The sequence below is a fragment of the Heterocephalus glaber genome, unplaced genomic scaffold (assembly GCF_053883595.1).
Source record: "Heterocephalus glaber isolate CG9 unplaced genomic scaffold, H.glaber_assembly_v1.0 deba00001523, whole genome shotgun sequence".
NCBI lineage: Eukaryota > Metazoa > Chordata > Mammalia > Rodentia > Bathyergidae > Heterocephalus > Heterocephalus glaber.
This window is the reverse complement of record NW_028258327.1, coordinates 1629437-1649943: the sequence shown is the minus strand read 5'-3', so window position 1 is coordinate 1649943 and position 20507 is coordinate 1629437. Positions and strand designations below refer to the sequence as shown.

The window sequence follows — 20507 nt, the reverse complement described above, 5'->3', positions numbered from 1 at the left end:
CCTCTACTCTGTTCCCTATGTCCAGCTGTCTGTGTGCGTGCATTGGTACCATTCTGTCTCTCGTGGTCTGCCCAGGGACGGAAGTGAGGAAGTCTTCCCGTTCCTTAGGAGACAGTCTGAGTCTCCCGAGGATGTTCCCCCGGGTGTGCTATTGTCTCACTGAGAGAGCCATTCATTCACTTGCATTGGCTCATTGGCTCCGGGGTTTGTACTGGGTCTTGAGGTGAGTTCAGGTCGTGACTGTTGTATGTGTGCATATGTGTGTTTGTGTTTGCAGGACCTGAATACACCTGGAACCAAGAGGAAGTGGCGTGGGAGTCCGTTTCCGCCTGGTGAGTGTGAGGGTCACGGGCTGTGGAGGCAGAGGTGGCCTGTGAGATCTCAGGTGCAGGGAAAAGCGGGAAGTGGTCAGTTTCCCTACTTGATCTGTTCTGCCAAGCTGGAAGTGAACTCTTTTTGAGAGTTTGTTTTTGTCTTGGATCGCACCTCCCCTTACTTTGCAGGATTGGTCACCTGGAGTCCCTGTCGCCCACGGTGAACTACACTCGGGTTTCCCTGCACTCAGGGCAGGGCAGCTCAACACTCTCCTGTGGGAGGCCGTTGAGCGAGGAGACACTCCCCCTCTTTGTGCAGTTTGGCCTTAGTTTGGTGGTGGGGATTCCACAGCACACATTGGCCCCAAAGCAAAAAGCAAATCCTGCGCAAGTGCAGTATGGAAAGGACAGGCTCCGCAGACCCGGGATCACTGGGCTTCAGCAGTTCCTCAGGTCCCTTTGTTCCCAGGTGCCCTGCAAGTAACATGGAGCCCAGTGCTCTGATGTTGGAGCACCTGGATGCTTCTCAGTGTATGTGCCACACACCTGCTCACACTGAGCTGTGTGTACCCCTCCAGGCCCTTTATGGAAATCTTTTGCGTAGGGACCCTGGGAATTTGCTGATGTGTGCAGGCTGCTGGGCCTTTCCTGGGATCCTCCTGCCACGGAACTCGACTGCTCCAGAATCCCCCTGTGTGTCCTGTGGCCTCTCTTTAGGGGTCCAGGGTGGACCAGGGGATAGCTGTGAAGGCCAGTCCTTCCTGGTTAGCATGCTGTTCTCCTCACAGGTACTGGCAGGGCGGAGACAGTGCCACCAATTGCGTGGCACAGGGTGTAGATGAAAGTTATGTGACCTCTTCCACATGGTGCAACTTCTCAGCGTTCCCCGAGCCTGCCTGGAGTCCCGGCTTCCGAGGTGAGGAGCACTGGGTTCCCTCTTTCCTGGGTGAGGCCAGTTGAGTGTGCCACCTGGGGAGATCTTCAGGCTCGTTCTCTTTCCTAGTTAGTGTGTGTCTGCAGCTTAGGAGAATGACATCACCCTTGGGGATTTGGAGCATGTCCGTACCCCATCTGGATCCTTTGTACTCTCCAGGACCCACCACCACACCCTCCCGTCCTGGTCCTTGGGCCTCCCTCGCCGCTTCGGAGTCTACCTCCCTATTTCCAGCCGTCTGCCTTTTTTTTGGCTGTCAAAACTATTTTTCCTTTGGGTGTCTCCTATTGGAGGAACCCCCTGTCATATTTATACCTCCGCAGTTCATTGTTTTACTTATAATTACGACCTCAGTAGCCATCCACCTTGCCATCAGTGTCTGCAGTTCATCTCTCCTCATGGTTCAGCAGTATTCCTTGTGTACGTTTACCACCTTTTCGTTGTCTATTCGTCTTGAATGGGCATAGGGACCACTTCCATATTTTACCTATCTGTAAGGCTTGTGCTAGCCTCAGTGTCTCAGTTTACTTTCTGTTTGCTTGAGCAAAATCTCTGACACAGATGAAAGGAGGAAAGGTTTATTTTGACTGACAGTTTGTTGATGTTTCGATCCATAGATGGCTGGTTCTAGGGCAAGATGGCGTGGTTGAAAAGAAAGAGTTCATGACTAGGCAGGCAGTAAGAAGCAAAGGCTGGGGGCAGGAGGAAGGGTCTGGCTCTCTCCAGGGCACGCCCACAAGGACCCTCTCCTCCCACCAGGCTTCACCTCCCAGCATGAGACCCAGACATAAACCCATCCGTGCACTAGCCCCGGTATGACAGGCCCGATCCAGTCACTTCCCACACGCACGGCCTCTGAGCAGAGAAGGCTTTGCGGGGACATCTAGATGTAAGCCGTAACGGTCAGCGTGTGTGTGCATGCAGCACTGTGCTCCGATGACGTCCACTCTCTGGTGCAGATGCCCAGGAGAGGGGTAGCTGGTTCCAGTGGAATTCTCTTCTGAGTTTTTTGAGGAAAGTCCACACTAATTTCCACTGGGGTGCTACCAGTTTATATTCTCCCAAGCAAAGCAGAAGGGTCCTTTTTCCACACAAGCTCTCCAGCCTTTGTTCTTCATGATAGACATTCTTGCTGGAATAAGACAGACTCTGGTGTTGTTTTTATGGGTATTCCTTGTCTTGTGCCTGCTGACCATTTCTCTTGCTTTTGTCGAGGATGTGTTGGTTTCAGTTGCCCAGTTAGCGCCATGAGTCAAGCTGTAGGAAAGGAGTGAAGCACGGAGGTCAGGTGTGTCCCACAGTGGGCACGCCAGGACCTTTTATACTTCACATCGGATGTTTTTGAGTTCTGCTATTTCTAGATTTTCGCCCTCTGTCTGAGGAATTGGCTGTGAAAAATGTCCTTGCCATTTGGTAGGTCTCTAGTCAGTGTCTTGTGGGTTTCCTTTAGTTCCAGGAACCTTTATGCGCGACTACAATTCCATTTGTGGAATTTGTGGCTTGTTATTGTTATACAGTGGGCATTCTGCTGAGGACGTCCATGGCTACGCCATATCTTCTCCCAGAGTTTGTGTTTTTATGCCCAGATGTATGATCCACTGGCGTTTGCTTTCAGCACAGGGTGAGAGAGATGGGCAGAGTCGATCTTGTGCACGTGGACCAGCAGTTTTCCCAGCGCCCTTTTTCCATGGCCTGTGTTTTCTCCAGCGTAGGTTGTTGGCTCCTTTGCCCAAGATCCAGTGGCTGAAGGTTTTTGGGGTTGTTTCTGCACCCCCTATTCTGTTCCCTGTGTCCAGCTGTCTGTGTGCGTGCATTGGTACCATTCTGTCTCTCGTGGTCTGCCCAGGGACGGAAGTGAGGAAGTCTTCCCGTTCCTTAGGAGACAGTCTGAGTCTCCCGAGGATGTTCCCCCCGGGTGTGCTGTTGTCTCACTGAGAGAGCCATTCATTCGCTTCCATTGGCTCCAGGGTTTGTACTGGGTCTTGAGGTGAGTTCAGTTCATGACTGTTGTATGTGTGCGTGTGTTTGTGTTTGCAGGTCCTCAAGCCATCTGGAACCAAGAAGATATAGCTCAGGCTGTGTCCGCCTGGTGAGTGCGAGGGTCACGGGCTGTGGAGGCAGAGGTGGCCTGTGAGATGTCAGGTGCAGGGAAAAAGCGGGAAGTGGCCAGTTTCCCAACTTGATCTGTTCTGCCAAGCTGGAATTGAACTCTCTTGAGAGTTTGTTTTTGTCTTGGATCGTACCTCCCCTTACTTTGCAGGATTGCTCACCTGGAGTCCCTGTCACCCACGGTGAACTACACTCGGGTTTCCCTGCACTCAGGGCAGGGCAGCTCAGCACTCCCGTGGGAGGCCGTTGAGCGAGGAGACACTCCCCCTCTTTGTGCAGTTTGGCCTTAGTTTGGTGGTGGGGATTCCACAGCACACATTGGCCCCAAAGCAAAAAGCAAATCCTGCGCAAGTGCAGTATGGAAAGGACAGGCTCCGCAGACCCGGGATCACTGGGCTTCAGCAGTTCCTCAGGTCCCTTTGTTCCCAGGTGCCCTGCAAGTAACATGGAGCCCAGTGCTCTGATGTTGGAGCACCTGGATGCTTTCTCAGTGTATGTGCCACACACCTGCTCACACTGAGCTGTGTGTACCCCTCCAGGCCCTTTATGGAAATCTTTTGCGTAGGGACCCTGGGAATTTGCTGATGTGTGCCGGCTGCTGGGCCTTTCCTGGGATCCTCCTGCCTTGGCACTCTTGACTGCTCCAGAATCCCCCGTGTGTCCTGTGGCCTCTCTTTAGGGGTCCAGGGTGGACCAGGGGATAGCTGTGAAGGCCAGTCCTTCCTGGTTAGCATGCTGTTCTCCTTACAGGTACCTGGAGGGCGGAGAGAGTGCCACCAATTGCCTGGCACCCAGTGTAGATGAAAGTAATTTGTCCTTTTTCCCCTGGCGCGAGTACGAATTGTTCCCCAAGGATTCCGGCAGTGCAGCCTTCCCAGGTGAGGAGGACTGGGTTCCCTCTTTCCTGGGTGAGGCCATTTGAGTGCAGCCCCCTCGGGAGAGATTCGGGCTCATTCACTTTCCTAGTTAGTGTGTCTGTCTGCAGCATAGGAGAATGACATCACCCTTGGGGATTTGGAGCATGTCCATACCCCGTTCTGATCCTTTGTACTCTCCCGGACCCACCACCGCACCCTCCCCTCCTGGTCTTGGGCCTCCCTTGCCTCTTTGGCCTCTACCTCCCTATTTCCAGTCGTCTGTCTTTTCTTTGGCTGTTGAAACTATGTTTCCTTTGGGTGTCTCCTGTTGGAGAACCCCCTGTCATATTTATACCTCCGCAGGTCATTGTTTTACCTATAATTATGACCTCAGTAGCCATCCACCTTGCCATCGGTGTCTGCAGTTCATCTCTCCTCATGGTTCAGCAGTATTCCTTGTGTACGTTTACCCCCTTTTCAGCGTCCGTTCGTCTTTGATGGGCATAGGGACCACTTCCATATTTTACCTATCTGTAAGGCTTGTGGTAGCACAAGTGTCTCAGCTTACTTTCTGTTTGCTTGAGCAAAATCTCTGACACAAATGAAAGGAGGAGAGGTTCATTTTGACTGACAATTTGTAGATGTTTCGATCCATAGTTGGCTGGTTCTAAGACAAGATGGCATGGTTGAAAAAAAGAGTTCATGGCGAGGCAGGCAGTAAGAAGCAAAGGCTGGAGGCAGGAGGAGGGGGTCTAGCTCTCTCCAGGGCACGCCCCCAAGGACCCACTCATCCCACCAGGCTTCAGCTCCCAGCATCACACCCAGACAGAAACCTATCCGTGCACTAGCCCTGGTATCACAGGCCCAATCCAGTCACTTCCCACACGCATGGCCTCTGAGCAGAGAAGGCTTTGGGGGGACATCTAGATGTAAGCCGTAACGGTCAGGGTGTGTGTGCATGCAGCACTGTGCTCCGATGACTTCCACTCTCTCGTACAGATGCCCAGGAGAGGGGGGTAGCTGGTTCCAGTGGAATTCTCTTCTGAGTTTTTTGAGGAAAGTCCACACTAATTTCCACTGGGGTGCTACCAGTTTATATTCTCCCAAGCAAAGCAGAAGGGTCCTTTTTCCACACAAGCTCTCCAGCCTTTGTTCTTCATGATAGACATTCTTGCTGGAATAAGACAGACTCTGGTGTTGTTTTTATGGGTATTCCTTGTCTTGTGCCTGCTGACCATTTCTCTTGCTTTTGTCGAGGATGTGTTGGTTTCAGTTGCCCAGTTAGCGCCATGAGTCAAGCTGTAGGAAAGGAGTGAAGCACGGAGGTCAGGTGTGTCCCACAGTGGGCACGCCAGGACCTTTTATACTTCACATCGGATGTTTTTGAGTTCTGCTATTTCTAGATTTTCGCCCTCTGTCTGAGGAATTGGCTGTGAAAAATGTCCTTGCCATTTGGTAGGTCTCTAGTCAGTGTCTTGTGGGTTTCCTTTAGTTCCAGGAACCTTTATGCGCGACTACAATTCCATTTGTGGAATTTGTGGCTTGTTATTGTTATACAGTGGGCATTCTGCTGAGGACGTCCATGGCTACGCTGTATCTTCTCCCAGAGTTTGTGTTTTTATGCCCAGATGTATGATCCACTGGCGTTTGCTTTCAGCACAGGGTGAGAGAGATGGGCAGAGTCGATCTTGTCATGTGGACCACCAGTTTTCCCAGCGCCCTTTTTCCATGGCCTGGGTTTTCTCCAGCGTAGGTTATTGGCTCCTTTGCCCAAGATCCAGTGGCTGAAGGTTTTGGGGGTTGTTTTTGCACCCCCTATTCTGTTCCCTGTGTCCAGATGTCTGTGCGTGCATTGGTACCATTCTGTCTCTCGTGGTCTGCCCAGGGAGGGAAGTGAGGAAGTCTCCCGTTCCTTAGGAGACAGTCTGAGTCTCCCGAGGATGTTCCCCCCGGGTGTGCTGTTGTCTCACTGAGAGAGCCATTCATTCGCTTCCATTGGCTCCAGGGTTTGTACTGGGTCTTGAGGTGAGTTCAGTTCATGACTGTTGTATGTGTGCGTGTGTTTGTGTTTGCAGGTCCTCAAGCCATCTGGAACCAAGAAGATATAGCTCAGGCTGTGTCCGCCTGGTGAGTGCGAGGGTCACGGGCTGTGGAGGCAGAGGTGGCCTGTGAGATGTCAGGTGCAGGGAAAAAGCGGGAAGTGGCCAGTTTCCCAACTTGATCTGTTCTGCCAAGCTGGAATTGAACTCTCTTGAGAGTTTGTTTTTGTCTTGGATCGTACCTCCCCTTACTTTGCAGGATTGCTCACCTGGAGTCCCTGTCACCCACGGTGAACTACACTCGGGTTTCCCTGCACTCAGGGCAGGGCAGCTCAGCACTCCCGTGGGAGGCCGTTGAGCGAGGAGACACTCCCCCTCTTTGTGCAGTTTGGCCTTAGTTTGGTGGTGGGGATTCCACAGCACACATTGGCCCCAAAGCAAAAAGCAAATCCTGCGCAAGTGCAGTATGGAAAGGACAGGCTCCGCAGACCCGGGATCACTGGGCTTCAGCAGTTCCTCAGGTCCCTTTGTTCCCAGGTGCCCTGCAAGTAACATGGAGCCCAGTGCTCTGATGTTGGAGCACCTGGATGCTTCTCAGTGTATGTGCCACACACCTGCTCACACTGAGCTGTGTGTACCCCTCCAGGCCCTTTATGGAAATCTTTTGCGTAGGGACCCTGGGAATTTGCTGATGTGTGCCGGCTGCTGGGCCTTTCCTGGGATCCTCCTGCCTTGGCACTCTTGACTGCTCCAGAATCCCCCGTGTGTCCTGTGGCCTCTCTTTAGGGGTCCAGGGTGGACCAGGGGATAGCTGTGAAGGCCAGTCCTTCCTGGTTAGCATGCTGTTCTCCTTACAGGTACCTGGAGGGCGGAGAGAGTGCCACCAATTGCCTGGCACCCAGTGTAGATGAAAGTAATTTGTCCTTTTTCCCCTGGCGCGAGTACGAATTGTTCCCCAAGGATTCCGGCAGTGCAGCCTTCCCAGGTGAGGAGGACTGGGTTCCCTCTTTCCTGGGTGAGGCCATTTGAGTGCAGCCCCCTCGGGAGAGATTTGGGCTCATTCCCTTTCCTAGTTAGTGTATGTCTGTCTGCAGCATAGGAGAATGACATCACCCTTGGGGATTTGGAGCATGTCCATACCCCGTTCTGATCCTTTGTACTCTCCCGGACCCACCACCGCACCCTCCCCTCCTGGTCTTGGGCCTCCCTTGCCTCTTTGGCCTCTACCTCCCTATTTCCAGTCGTCTGTCTTTTCTTTGGCTGTTGAAACTATGTTTCCTTTGGGTGTCTCCTGTTGGAGAACCCCCTGTCATATTTATACCTCCGCAGGTCATTGTTTTACCTATAATTATGACCTCAGTAGCCATCCACCTTGCCATCGGTGTCTGCAGTTCATCTCTCCTCATGGTTCAGCAGTATTCCTTGTGTACGTTTACCCCCTTTTCAGCGTCCGTTCGTCTTTGATGGGCATAGGGACCACTTCCATATTTTACCTATCTGTAAGGCTTGTGGTAGCACAAGTGTCTCAGCTTACTTTCTGTTTGCTTGAGCAAAATCTCTGACACAAATGAAAGGAGGAGAGGTTCATTTTGACTGACAATTTGTAGATGTTTCGATCCATAGTTGGCTGGTTCTAAGACAAGATGGCATGGTTGAAAAAAAGAGTTCATGGCGAGGCAGGCAGTAAGAAGCAAAGGCTGGAGGCAGGAGGAGGGGGTCTAGCTCTCTCCAGGGCACGCCCCCAAGGACCCACTCATCCCACCAGGCTTCAGCTCCCAGCATCACACCCAGACAGAAACCTATCCGTGCACTAGCCCTGGTATCACAGGCCCAATCCAGTCACTTCCCACACGCATGGCCTCTGAGCAGAGAAGGCTTTGGGGGGACATCTAGATGTAAGCCGTAACGGTCAGGGTGTGTGTGCATGCAGCACTGTGCTCCGATGACTTCCACTCTCTCGTACAGATGCCCAGGAGAGGGGGGTAGCTGGTTCCAGTGGAATTCTCTTCTGAGTTTTTTGAGGAAAGTCCACACTAATTTCCACTGGGGTGCTACCAGTTTATATTCTCCCAAGCAAAGCAGAAGGGTCCTTTTTCCACACAAGCTCTCCAGCCTTTGTTCTTCATGATAGACATTCTTGCTGGAATAAGACAGACTCTGGTGTTGTTTTTATGGGTATTCCTTGTCTTGTGCCTGCTGACCATTTCTCTTGCTTTTGTCGAGGATGTGTTGGTTTCAGTTGCCCAGTTAGTGCCGTGAGTCAAGCTGTAGGAAAGGAGTGAAGCACGGAGGTCAGGTGTGTCCCACAGTGGGCACGCCAGGACCTTTTATATTTCACATTGGATGTTTTTGAGTTCTGCTATTTCTAGATATTCCCGCTCTGTCTGAGGAATTGGCTGTGAAAAATGTCTTTCCCATTTGGTAGGTCTCTACTCATTCTCTTGTTGGTTTCCTTTACTTCAAGGAACCTTTATGCTCGACTACAATTCCATTTGTAGAATTTGTGGCTTGTTACTGTTACACAGTGGGCATTCTGCTGAGGACGTCCATGGCTACGCTATATCTTCTCCCAGAGTTTGTGTTTTTATGCCCAGATGTATGATCCACTGGCGTTTGCTTTCAGCACAGGGTGAGAGAGATAGGCAGAGTCGATCTTGCGCACGTGGACCACCAGTTTTCCCAGCGCCCTTTTTCCATGGCCTGGGTTTTCTCCAGCCTAGGTTATTGGCTCCTTTATCCAAGATCCAGTGGCTGAAGGTTTTGGGGGTTGTTTTTGCACCCTCTGTTCTGTTCCCTGTGTCCAGATGTCTGTGCGTGCGTTGGTACCATTCTGTCTCTCATGGTTTGCCCAGGGAGGGAAGTGAGGAAGTCTTCCCGTTCCTTAGGAGACAGTCTGAGTCTCCCGAGGATGTTCCCCCGGGTGTCCTGTTGTCTCACTGAGAGAGCCATTCATTCGCTTCCATTGGCTCCAGGGTTTGTACTGGGTCTTGAGGTGAGTTCAGTTCATGACTGTTGTATGTGTGCGTGTGTTTGTGTTTGCAGGTCCTCAAGCCATCTGGAACCAAGAAGATATAGCTCAGGCTGTGTCCGCCTGGTGAGTGCGAGGGTCACGGGCTGTGGAGGCAGAGGTGGCCTGTGAGATGTCAGGTGCAGGGAAAAAGCGGGAAGTGGCCAGTTTCCCAACTTGATCTGTTCTGCCAAGCTGGAATTGAACTCTCTTGAGAGTTTGTTTTTGTCTTGGATCGTACCTCCCCTTACTTTGCAGGATTGCTCACCTGGAGTCCCTGTCACCCACGGTGAACTACACTCGGGTTTCCCTGCACTCAGGGCAGGGCAGCTCAGCACTCCCGTGGGAGGCCGTTGAGCGAGGAGACACTCCCCCTCTTTGTGCAGTTTGGCCTTAGTTTGGTGGTGGGGATTCCACAGCACACATTGGCCCCAAAGCAAAAAGCAAATCCTGCGCAAGTGCAGTATGGAAAGGACAGGCTCCGCAGACCCGGGATCACTGGGCTTCAGCAGTTCCTCAGGTCCCTTTGTTCCCAGGTGCCCTGCAAGTAACATGGAGCCCAGTGCTCTGATGTTGGAGCACCTGGATGCTTCAGTGTATGTGCCACACACCTGCTCACACTGAGCTGTGTGTACCCCTCCAGGCCCTTTATGGAAATCTTTTGCGTAGGGACCCTGGGAATTTGCTGATGTGTGCCGGCTGCTGGGCCTTTCCTGGGATCCTCCTGCCTTGGCACTCTTGACTGCTCCAGAATCCCCCGTGTGTCCTGTGGCCTCTCTTTAGGGGTCCAGGGTGGACCAGGGGATAGCTGTGAAGGCCAGTCCTTCCTGGTCAGCATGCTGTTCTCCTTACAGGTACCTGGAGGGCGGAGACAGTGCCACCAATTGCCTGGCACCCAGTGTAGATGAAAGTAATTTGTCCTTTTTCCCCTGGCGCGAGTACGAATTGTTCCCCAAGGATTCCGGCAGTGCAGCCTTCCCAGGTGAGGAGGACTGGGTTCCCTCTTTCCTGGGTGAGGCCATTTGAGTGCAGCCCCCTCGGGAGAGATTCGGGCTCATTCACTTTCCTAGTTAGTGTACGTCTGTCTGCAGCATAGGAGAATGACATCACCCTTGGGGATTTGGAGCATGTCCATACCCCGTTCTGATCCTTTGTACTCTCCCGGACCCACCACCGCACCCTCCCCTCCTGGTCTTGGGCCTCCCTTGCCTCTTTGGCCTCTACCTCCCTATTTCCAGTCGTCTGTCTTTTCTTTGGCTGTTGAAACTATGTTTCCTTTGGGTGTCTCCTGTTGGAGAACCCCCTGTCATATTTATACCTCCGCAGGTCATTGTTTTACCTATAATTATGACCTCAGTAGCCATCCACCTTGCCATCGGTGTCTGCAGTTCATCTCTCCTCATGGTTCAGCAGTATTCCTTGTGTACGTTTACCCCCTTTTCAGCGTCCGTTCGTCTTTGATGGGCATAGGGACCACTTCCATATTTTACCTATCTGTAAGGCTTGTGGTAGCACAAGTGTCTCAGCTTACTTTCTGTTTGCTTGAGCAAAATCTCTGACACAAATGAAAGGAGGAGAGGTTCATTTTGACTGACAATTTGTAGATGTTTCGATCCATAGTTGGCTGGTTCTAAGACAAGATGGCATGGTTGAAAAGAAAGAGTTCATGGCGAGGCAGGCAGTAAGAAGCAAAGGCTGGAGGCAGGAGGAGGGGGTCTAGCTCTCTCCAGGGCACGCCCCCAAGGACCCACTCATCCCACCAGGCTTCAGCTCCCAGCATCACACCCAGACAGAAACCTATCCGTGCACTAGCCCTGGTATCACAGGCCCAATCCAGTCACTTCCCACACGCATGGCCTCTGAGCAGAGAAGGCTTTGGGGGGACATCTAGATGTAAGCCGTAACGGTCAGGGTGTGTGTGCATGCAGCACTGTGCTCCGATGACTTCCACTCTCTCGTACAGATGCCCAGGAGAGGGGGGTAGCTGGTTCCAGTGGAATTCTCTTCTGAGTTTTTTGAGGAAAGTCCACACTAATTTCCACTGGGGTGCTACCAGTTTATATTCTCCCAAGCAAAGCAGAAGGGTCCTTTTTCCACACAAGCTCTCCAGCCTTTGTTCTTCATGATAGACATTCTTGCTGGAATAAGACAGACTCTGGTGTTGTTTTTATGGGTATTCCTTGTCTTGTGCCTGCTGACCATTTCTCTTGCTTTTGTCGAGGATGTGTTGGTTTCAGTTGCCCAGTTAGCGCCGTGAGTCAAGCTGTAGGAAAGGAGTGAAGCACGGAGGTCAGGTGTGTCCCACAGTGGGCACGCCAGGACCTTTTATATTTCACATTGGATGTTTTTGAGTTCTGCTATTTCTAGATATTCCCGCTCTGTCTGAGGAATTGGCTGTGAAAAATGTCCTTTCCCATTTGGTAGGTCTCTACTCATTCTCTTGTGGTTTCTTTTACTTCGAGGAACCTTTATGCTCGACTACAATTCCATTTGTAGAATTTGTGGCTTGTTATTGTTATACAGTGGGCATTCTGCTGAGGACGTCCATGGCTACGCTGTATCTTCTCCCAGAGTTTGTGTTTTTATGCTCAGATGTATGATCCACTGGCGTTTGCTTTCAGCACAGGGTGAGAGAGATGGGCAGAGTCGATCTTGCTCATGTGGACCACCAGTTTTCCCAGCGCCCTTTTTCCATGGCCTGGGTTTTCTCCAGCCTAGGTTATTGGCTCCTTTATCCAAGATCCAGTGGCCGAAGGTTTTGGGGGTTGTTTTTGCACCCTCTGTTCTGTTCCCTGTGTCCAGATGTCTGTGCGTGCGTTGGTACCATTCTGTCTCTCATGGTCTGCCCAGGGAGGGAAGTGAGGAAGTCTCCCCGTTCCTTAGGAGAGGGTCTGAGTCTCCCGAGGATGTTCCCCCGGGTGTCCTGTTGTCTCACTGAGCGAGCCATTCATTCGCTTCCATTGGCTCCAGGGTTTGTACTGGGTCTTGAGGTGAGTTCAGTTCATGACTGTTGTATGTGTGCGTGTGTTTGTGTTTGCAGGTCCTCAAGCCATCCGGAACCAAGAAGATATAGCTCAGGCTGTGTCCGCCTGGTGAGTGCGAGGGTCACGGGCTGTGGAGGCAGAGGTGGCCTGTGAGATGTCAGGTGCAGGGAAAAAGCGGGAAGTGGCCAGTTTCCCAACTTGATCTGTTCTGCCAAGCTGGAATTGAACTCTCTTGAGAGTTTGTTTTTGTCTTGGATCGTACCTCCCCTTACTTTGCAGGATTGCTCACCTGGAGTCCCTGTCACCCACGGTGAACTACACTCGGGTTTTCCTGCACTCGGGGCAGGGCAGCTCAACACTCCCGTGGGAGGCCGTTGAGCGAGGAGACACTCCCCCTCTTTGTGCAGTTTGGCCTTAGTTTGGTGGTGGGGATTCCACAGCACACATTGGCCCCAAAGCAAAAAGCAAATCCTGCGCAAGTGCAGTATGGAAAGGACAGGCTCCGCAGACCCGGGATCACTGGGCTTCAGCAGTTCCTCAGGTCCCTTTGTTCCCAGGTGCCCTGCAAGTAACATGGAGCCCAGTGCTCTGATGTTGGAGCACCTGGATGCTTCAGTGTATGTGCCACACACCTGCTCACACTGAGCTGTGTGTACCCCTCCAGGCCCTTTATGGAAATCTTTTGCGTAGGGACCCTGGGAATTTGCTGATGTGTGCCGGCTGCTGGGCCTTTCCTGGGATCCTCCTGCCTTGGCACTCTTGACTGCTCCAGAATCCCCCGTGTGTCCTGTGGCCTCTCTTTAGGGGTCCAGGGTGGACCAGGGGATAGCTGTGAAGGCCAGTCCTTCCTGGTCAGCATGCTGTTCTCCTTACAGGTACCTGGAGGGCGGAGACAGTGCCACCAATTGCCTGGCACCCAGTGTAGATGAAAGTAATTTGTCCTTTTTCCCCTGGCGCGAGTACGAATTGTTCCCCAAGGATTCCGGCAGTGCAGCCTTCCCAGGTGAGGAGGACTGGGTTCCCTCTTTCCTGGGTGAGGCCATTTGAGTGCAGCCCCCTCGGGAGAGATTCGGGCTCATTCACTTTCCTAGTTAGTGTACGTCTGTCTGCAGCATAGGAGAATGACATCACCCTTGGGGATTTGGAGCATGTCCATACCCCGTTCTGATCCTTTGTACTCTCCCGGACCCACCACCGCGCCCTCCCCTCCTGGTCTTGGGCCTCCCTTGCCTCTTTGGCCTCTACCTCCCTATTTCCAGTCGTCTGTCTTTTCTTTGGCTGTTGAAACTATGTTTCCTTTGGGTGTCTCCTGTTGGAGAACCCCCTGTCATATTTATACCTCCGCAGGTCATTGTTTTACCTATAATTATGACCTCAGTAGCCATCCACCTTGCCATCGGTGTCTGCAGTTCATCTCTCCTCATGGTTCAGCAGTATTCCTTGTGTACGTTTACCCCCTTTTCACCGTCCGTTCGTCTTCGATGGGCATAGGGACCACTTCCATATTTTACCTATCTGTAAGGCTTGTGGTAGCACAAGTGTCTCAGCTTACTTTCTGTTTGCTTGAGCAAAATCTCTGACACAAATGAAAGGAGGAGAGGTTTATTTTGACTGACAATTTGTAGATGTTTCGATCCATAGTTGGCTGGTTCTGAGACAAGATGGCATGGTTGAAAAGAAAGAGTTCATGGCGAGGCAGGCAGGAAGAAGCAAAGGCTGAAGGCAGGAGGAGGGGGTCTAGCTCTCTCCAGGGCACGCCCCCAAGGACCCACTCATCCCACCAGGCTTCAGCTCCCAGCATCACACCCAGACAGAAACCTATCCGTGCACTAGCCCTGGTATCACAGGCCCGATCCAGTCACTTCCCACACGCATGGCCTCTGAGCAGAGAAGGCTTTGGGGGACATCTAGATGTAAGCCGTAACAGTCAGGGTGTGTGTGCATGCAGCACTGTGCTCCGATGACTTCCACTCTCTCGTACAGATGCCCAGGAGAGGGGGGTAGCTGGTTCCAGTGGAATTCTCTTCTGAGTTTTTTGAGGAAAGTCCACACTAATTTCCACTGGGGTGCTACCAGTTCATATTCTCCCAAGCAAAGCAGAAGGGTCCTTTTTCCACACAAGCTCTCCAGCCTTTGTTCTTCACGATAGACATTCTTGCTGGAATAAGACAGACTCTGGTGTTGTTTTCATGGGTATTCCTTGTCTTGTGCCTGCTGACCATTTCTCTTGCTTTTGTCGAGGATGTGTTGGTTTCAGTTGCCCAGTTAGCGCCGTGAGTCAAGCTGTAGGAAAGGAGTGAAGCACGGAGGTCAGGTGTGTCCCACAGTGGGCACGCCAGGACCTTTTATATTTCACATTGGATGTTTTTGAGTTCTGCTATTTCTAGATATTCCCGCTCTGTCTGAGGAATTGGCTGTGAAAAATGTCTTTCCCATTTGGTAGGTCTCTACTCATTCTCTTGTTGGTTTCTTTTACTTCGAGGAACCTTTATGCTCGACTACAATTCCATTTGTAGAATTTGTGGCTTGTTATTGTTATACAGTGGGCATTCTGCTGAGGACGTCCATGGCTACGCTGTATCTTCTCCCAGAGTTTGTGTTTTTATGCTCAGATGTATGATCCACTGGCGTTTGCTTTCAGCACAGGGTGAGAGAGATGGGCAGAGTCGATCTTGCTCATGTGGACCACCAGTTTTCCCAGCGCCCTTTTTCCATGGCCTGGGTTTTCTCCAGCCTAGGTTATTGGCTCCTTTATCCAAGATCCAGTGGCCGAAGGTTTTGGGGGTTGTTTTTGCACCCTCTGTTCTGTTCCCTGTGTCCAGATGTCTGTGCGTGCGTTGGTACCATTCTGTCTCTCATGGTCTGCCCAGGGAGGGAAGTGAGGAAGTCTCCCCGTTCCTTAGGAGAGGGTCTGAGTCTCCCGAGGATGTTCCCCCGGGTGTCCTGTTGTCTCACTGAGCGAGCCATTCATTCGCTTCCATTGGCTCCAGGGTTTGTACTGGGTCTTGAGGTGAGTTCAGTTCATGACTGTTGTATGTGTGCGTGTGTTTGTGTTTGCAGGTCCTCAAGCCATCCGGAACCAAGAAGATATAGCTCAGGCTGTGTCCGCCTGGTGAGTGCGAGGGTCACGGGCTGTGGAGGCAGAGGTGGCCTGTGAGATGTCAGGTGCAGGGAAAAAGCGGGAAGTGGCCAGTTTCCCAACTTGATCTGTTCTGCCAAGCTGGAATTGAACTCTCTTGAGAGTTTGTTTTTGTCTTGGATCGTACCTCCCCTTACTTTGCAGGATTGCTCACCTGCAGTCCCTGTCACCCACGGTGAACTACACTCGGGTTTTCCTGCACTCGGGGCAGGGCAGCTCAACACTCCCGTGGGAGGCCGTTGAGCGAGGAGACACTCCCCCTCTTTGTGCAGTTTGGCCTTAGTTTGGTGGTGGGGATTCCACAGCACACATTGGCCCCAAAGCAAAAAGCAAATCCTGCGCAAGTGCAGTATGGAAAGGACAGGCTCCGCAGACCCGGGATCACTGGGCTTCAGCAGTTCCTCAGGTCCCTTTGTTCCCAGGTGCCCTGCAAGTAACATGGAGCCCAGTGCTCTGATGTTGGAGCACCTGGATGCTTCAGTGTATGTGCCACACACCTGCTCACACTGAGCTGTGTGTACCCCTCCAGGCCCTTTATGGAAATCTTTTGCGTAGGGACCCTGGGAATTTGCTGATGTGTGCCGGCTGCTGGGCCTTTCCTGGGATCCTCCTGCCTTGGCACTCTTGACTGCTCCAGAATCCCCCGTGTGTCCTGTGGCCTCTCTTTAGGGGTCCAGGGTGGACCAGGGGATAGCTGTGAAGGCCAGTCCTTCCTGGTCAGCATGCTGTTCTCCTTACAGGTACCTGGAGGGCGGAGACAGTGCCACCAATTGCCTGGCACCCAGTGTAGATGAAAGTAATTTGTCCTTTTTCCCCTGGCGCGAGTACGAATTGTTCCCCAAGGATTCCGGCAGTGCAGCCTTCCCAGGTGAGGAGGACTGGGTTCCCTCTTTCCTGGGTGAGGCCATTTGAGTGCAGCCCCCTCGGGAGAGATTCGGGCTCATTCACTTTCCTAGTTAGTGTACGTCTGTCTGCAGCATAGGAGAATGACATCACCCTTGGGGATTTGGAGCATGTCCATACCCCGTTCTGATCCTTTGTACTCTCCCGGACCCACCACCGCGCCCTCCCCTCCTGGTCTTGGGCCTCCCTTGCCTCTTTGGCCTCTACCTCCCTATTTCCAGTCGTCTGTCTTTTCTTTGGCTGTTGAAACTATGTTTCCTTTGGGTGTCTCCTGTTGGAGAACCCCCTGTCATATTTATACCTCCGCAGGTCATTGTTTTACCTATAATTATGACCTCAGTAGCCATCCACCTTGCCATCGGTGTCTGCAGTTCATCTCTCCTCATGGTTCAGCAGTATTCCTTGTGTACGTTTACCCCCTTTTCACCGTCCGTTCGTCTTCGATGGGCATAGGGACCACTTCCATATTTTACCTATCTGTAAGGCTTGTGGTAGCACAAGTGTCTCAGCTTACTTTCTGTTTGCTTGAGCAAAATCTCTGACACAAATGAAAGGAGGAGAGGTTTATTTTGACTGACAATTTGTAGATGTTTCGATCCATAGTTGGCTGGTTCTGAGACAAGATGGCATGGTTGAAAAGAAAGAGTTCATGGCGAGGCAGGCAGGAAGAAGCAAAGGCTGAAGGCAGGAGGAGGGGGTCTAGCTCTCTCCAGGGCACGCCCCCAAGGACCCACTCATCCCACCAGGCTTCAGCTCCCAGCATCACACCCAGACAGAAACCTATCCGTGCACTAGCCCTGGTATCACAGGCCCGATCCAGCCACTTCCCACACGCATGGCCTCTGAGCAGAGAAGGCTTTGGGGGGACATCTAGATGTAAGCCGTAACGGTCAGGGTGTGTGTGCATGCAGCACTGTGCTCCGATGACTTCCACTCTCTCGTACAGATGCCCAGGAGAGGGGGGTAGCTGGTTCCAGTGGAATTCTCTTCTGAGTTTTTTGAGGAAAGTCCACACTAATTTCCACTGGGGTGCTACCAGTTCATATTCTCCCAAGCAAAGCAGAAGGGTCCTTTTTCCACACAAGCTCTCCAGCCTTTGTTCTTCACGATAGACATTCTTGCTGGAATAAGACAGACTCTGGTGTTGTTTTCATGGGTATTCCTTGTCTTGTGCCTGCTGACCATTTCTCTTGCTTTTGTCGAGGATGTGTTGGTTTCAGTTGCCCAGTTAGCGCCGTGAGTCAAGCTGTAGGAAAGGAGTGAAGCACGGAGGTCAGGTGTGTCCCACAGTGGGCACGCCAGGACCTTTTATATTTCACATTGGATGTTTTTGAGTTCTGCTATTTCTAGATATTCCCGCTCTGTCTGAGGAATTGGCTGTGAAAAATGTCTTTCCCATTTGGTAGGTCTCTACTCATTCTCTTGTTGGTTTCTTTTACTTCGAGGAACCTTTATGCTCGACTACAATTCCATTTGTAGAATTTGTGGCTTGTTATTGTTATACAGTGGGCATTCTGCTGAGGACGTCCATGGCTACGCTGTATCTTCTCCCAGAGTTTGTGTTTTTATGCTCAGATGTATGATCCACTGGCGTTTGCTTTCAGCACAGGGTGAGAGAGATGGGCAGAGTCGATCTTGCTCATGTGGACCACCAGTTTTCCCAGCGCCCTTTTTCCATGGCCTGGGTTTTCTCCAGCCTAGGTTATTGGCTCCTTTATCCAAGATCCAGTGGCCGAAGGTTTTGGGGGTTGTTTTTGCACCCTCTGTTCTGTTCCCTGTGTCCAGATGTCTGTGCGTGCGTTGGTACCATTCTGTCTCTCATGGTCTGCCCAGGGAGGGAAGTGAGGAAGTCTCCCCGTTCCTTAGGAGAGGGTCTGAGTCTCCCGAGGATGTTCCCCCGGGTGTCCTGTTGTCTCACTGAGCGAGCCATTCATTCGCTTCCATTGGCTCCAGGGTTTGTACTGGGTCTTGAGGTGAGTTCAGTTCATGACTGTTGTATGTGTGCGTGTGTTTGTGTTTGCAGGTCCTCAAGCCATCCGGAACCAAGAAGATATAGCTCAGGCTGTGTCCGCCTGGTGAGTGCGAGGGTCACGGGCTGTGGAGGCAGAGGTGGCCTGTGAGATGTCAGGTGCAGGGAAAAAGCGGGAAGTGGCCAGTTTCCCAACTTGATCTGTTCTGCCAAGCTGGAATTGAACTCTCTTGAGAGTTTGTTTTTGTCTTGGATCGTACCTCCCCTTACTTTGCAGGATTGCTCACCTGGAGTCCCTGTCACCCACGGTGAACTACACTCGGGTTTTCCTGCACTCGGGGCAGGGCAGCTCAACACTCCCGTGGGAGGCCGTTGAGCGAGGAGACACTCCCCCTCTTTGTGCAGTTTGGCCTTAGTTTGGTGGTGGGGATTCCACAGCACACATTGGCCCCAAAGCAAAAAGCAAATCCTGCGCAAGTGCAGTATGGAAAGGACAGGCTCCGCAGACCCGGGATCACTGGGCTTCAGCAGTTCCTCAGGTCCCTTTGTTCCCAGGTGCCCTGCAAGTAACATGGAGCCCAGTGCTCTGATGTTGGAGCACCTGGATGCTTCAGTGTATGTGCCACACACCTGCTCACACTGAGCTGTGTGTACCCCTCCAGGCCCTTTATGGAAATCTTTTGCGTAGGGACCCTGGGAATTTGCTGATGTGTGCCGGCTGCTGGGCCTTTCCTGGGATCCTCCTGCCTTGGCACTCTTGACTGCTCCAGAATCCCCCGTGTGTCCTGTGGCCTCTCTTTAGGGGTCCAGGGTGGACCAGGGGATAGCTGTGAAGGCCAGTCCTTCCTGGTCAGCATGCTGTTCTCCTTACAGGTACCTGGAGGGCGGAGACAGTGCCACCAATTGCCTGGCACCCAGTGTAGATGAAAGTAATTTGTCCTTTTTCCCCTGGCGCGAGTACGAATTGTTCCCCAAGGATTCCGGCAGTGCAGCCTTCCCAGGTGAGGAGGACTGGGTTCCCTCTTTCCTGGGTGAGGCCATTTGAGTGCAGCCCCCTCGGGAGAGATTCGGGCTCATTCACTTTCCTAGTTAGTGTACGTCTGTCTGCAGCATAGGAGAATGACATCACCCTTGGGGATTTGGAGCATGTCCATACCCCGTTCTGATCCTTTGTACTCTCCCGGACCCACCACCGCGCCCTCCCCTCCTGGTCTTGGGCCTCCCTTGCCTCTTTGGCCTCTACCTCCCTATTTCCAGTCGTCTGTCTTTTCTTTGGCTGTTGAAACTATGTTTCCTTTGGGTGTCTCCTGTTGGAGAACCCCCTGTCATATTTATACCTCCGCAGGTCATTGTTTTACCTATAATTATGACCTCAGTAGCCATCCACCTTGCCATCGGTGTCTGCAGTTCATCTCTCCTCATGGTTCAGCAGTATTCCTTGTGTACGTTTACCCCCTTTTCACCGTCCGTTCGTCTTCGATGGGCATAGGGACCACTTCCATATTTTACCTATCTGTAAGGCTTGTGGTAGCACAAGTGTCTCAGCTTACTTTCTGTTTGCTTGAGCAAAATCTCTGACACAAATGAAAGGAGGAGAGGTTTATTTTGACTGACAATTTGTAGATGTTTCGATCCATAGTTGGCTGGTTCTGAGACAAGATGGCATGGTTGAAAAGAAAGAGTTCATGGCGAGGCAGGCAGGAAGAAGCAAAGGCTGAAGGCAGGAGGAGGGGGTCTAGCTCTCTCCAGGGCACGCCCCCAAGGACCCACTCATCCCACCAGGCTTCAGCTCCCAGCATCACACCCAGACAGAAACCTATCCGTGCACTAGCCCTGGTATCACAGGCCCGATCCAGTCACTTCCCACACGCATGGCCTCTGAGCAGAGAAGGCTTTGGGGGACATCTAGATGTAAGCCGTAACAGTCAGGGTGTGTGTGCATGCAGCACTGTGCTCCGATGACTTCCACTCTCTCGTACAGATGCCCAGGAGAGGGGGGTAGCTGGTTCCAGTGGAATTCTCTTCTGAGTTTTTTGAGGAAAGTCCACACTAATTTCCACTGGGGTGCTACCAGTTCATATTCTCCCAAGCAAAGCAGAAGGGTCCTTTTTCCACACAAGCTCTCCAGCCTTTGTTCTTCACGATAGACATTCTTGCTGGAATAAGACAGACTCTGGTGTTGTTTTCATGGGTATTCCTTGTCTTGTGCCTGCTGACCATTTCTCTTGCTTTTGTCGAGGATGTGTTGGTTT

The 20507-nt window shown here is 52.0% G+C and overlaps 1 protein-coding gene across 13 annotated transcripts in view; it reads left to right on the top strand.

Moving 5' to 3' along the window:
- LOC106008750 (uncharacterized) overlaps positions 1 to 20507 on the top strand; it is a 94661-nt gene that overhangs the window by 56631 nt on the left and 17523 nt on the right. For 10 of the 13 annotated variants that reach the window (XR_015441495.1, XR_015441503.1, XR_015441502.1 and 7 more), the window contains 14 exons: positions 278 to 332; positions 1103 to 1230; positions 3286 to 3337; positions 4108 to 4235; positions 6290 to 6341; positions 7111 to 7238; positions 9296 to 9347; positions 10115 to 10242; positions 12301 to 12352; positions 13120 to 13247; positions 15305 to 15356; positions 16124 to 16251; positions 18310 to 18361; positions 19129 to 19256. Coding sequence is in view for 1 of the 13 variants with exons in the window: in XM_087187911.1 (XP_087044037.1) it covers positions 278 to 332; positions 1103 to 1230; positions 3286 to 3337; positions 4108 to 4235; positions 6290 to 6341; positions 7111 to 7238; positions 9296 to 9347; positions 10115 to 10242; positions 12301 to 12352; positions 13120 to 13247; positions 15305 to 15356; positions 16124 to 16251; positions 18310 to 18361; positions 19129 to 19256 (1263 nt within the window). In the remaining 12 variants the exon portion in view is untranslated. The remainder of the gene's footprint in view (positions 1 to 277; positions 333 to 1102; positions 1231 to 3285; positions 3338 to 4107; positions 4236 to 6289; positions 6342 to 7110; positions 7239 to 9295; positions 9348 to 10114; positions 10243 to 12300; positions 12353 to 13119; positions 13248 to 15304; positions 15357 to 16123; positions 16252 to 18309; positions 18362 to 19128; positions 19257 to 20507) is intronic. The other 3 variants (XR_015441497.1, XR_015441499.1, XR_015441500.1) reach the window with 3 other exon arrangements.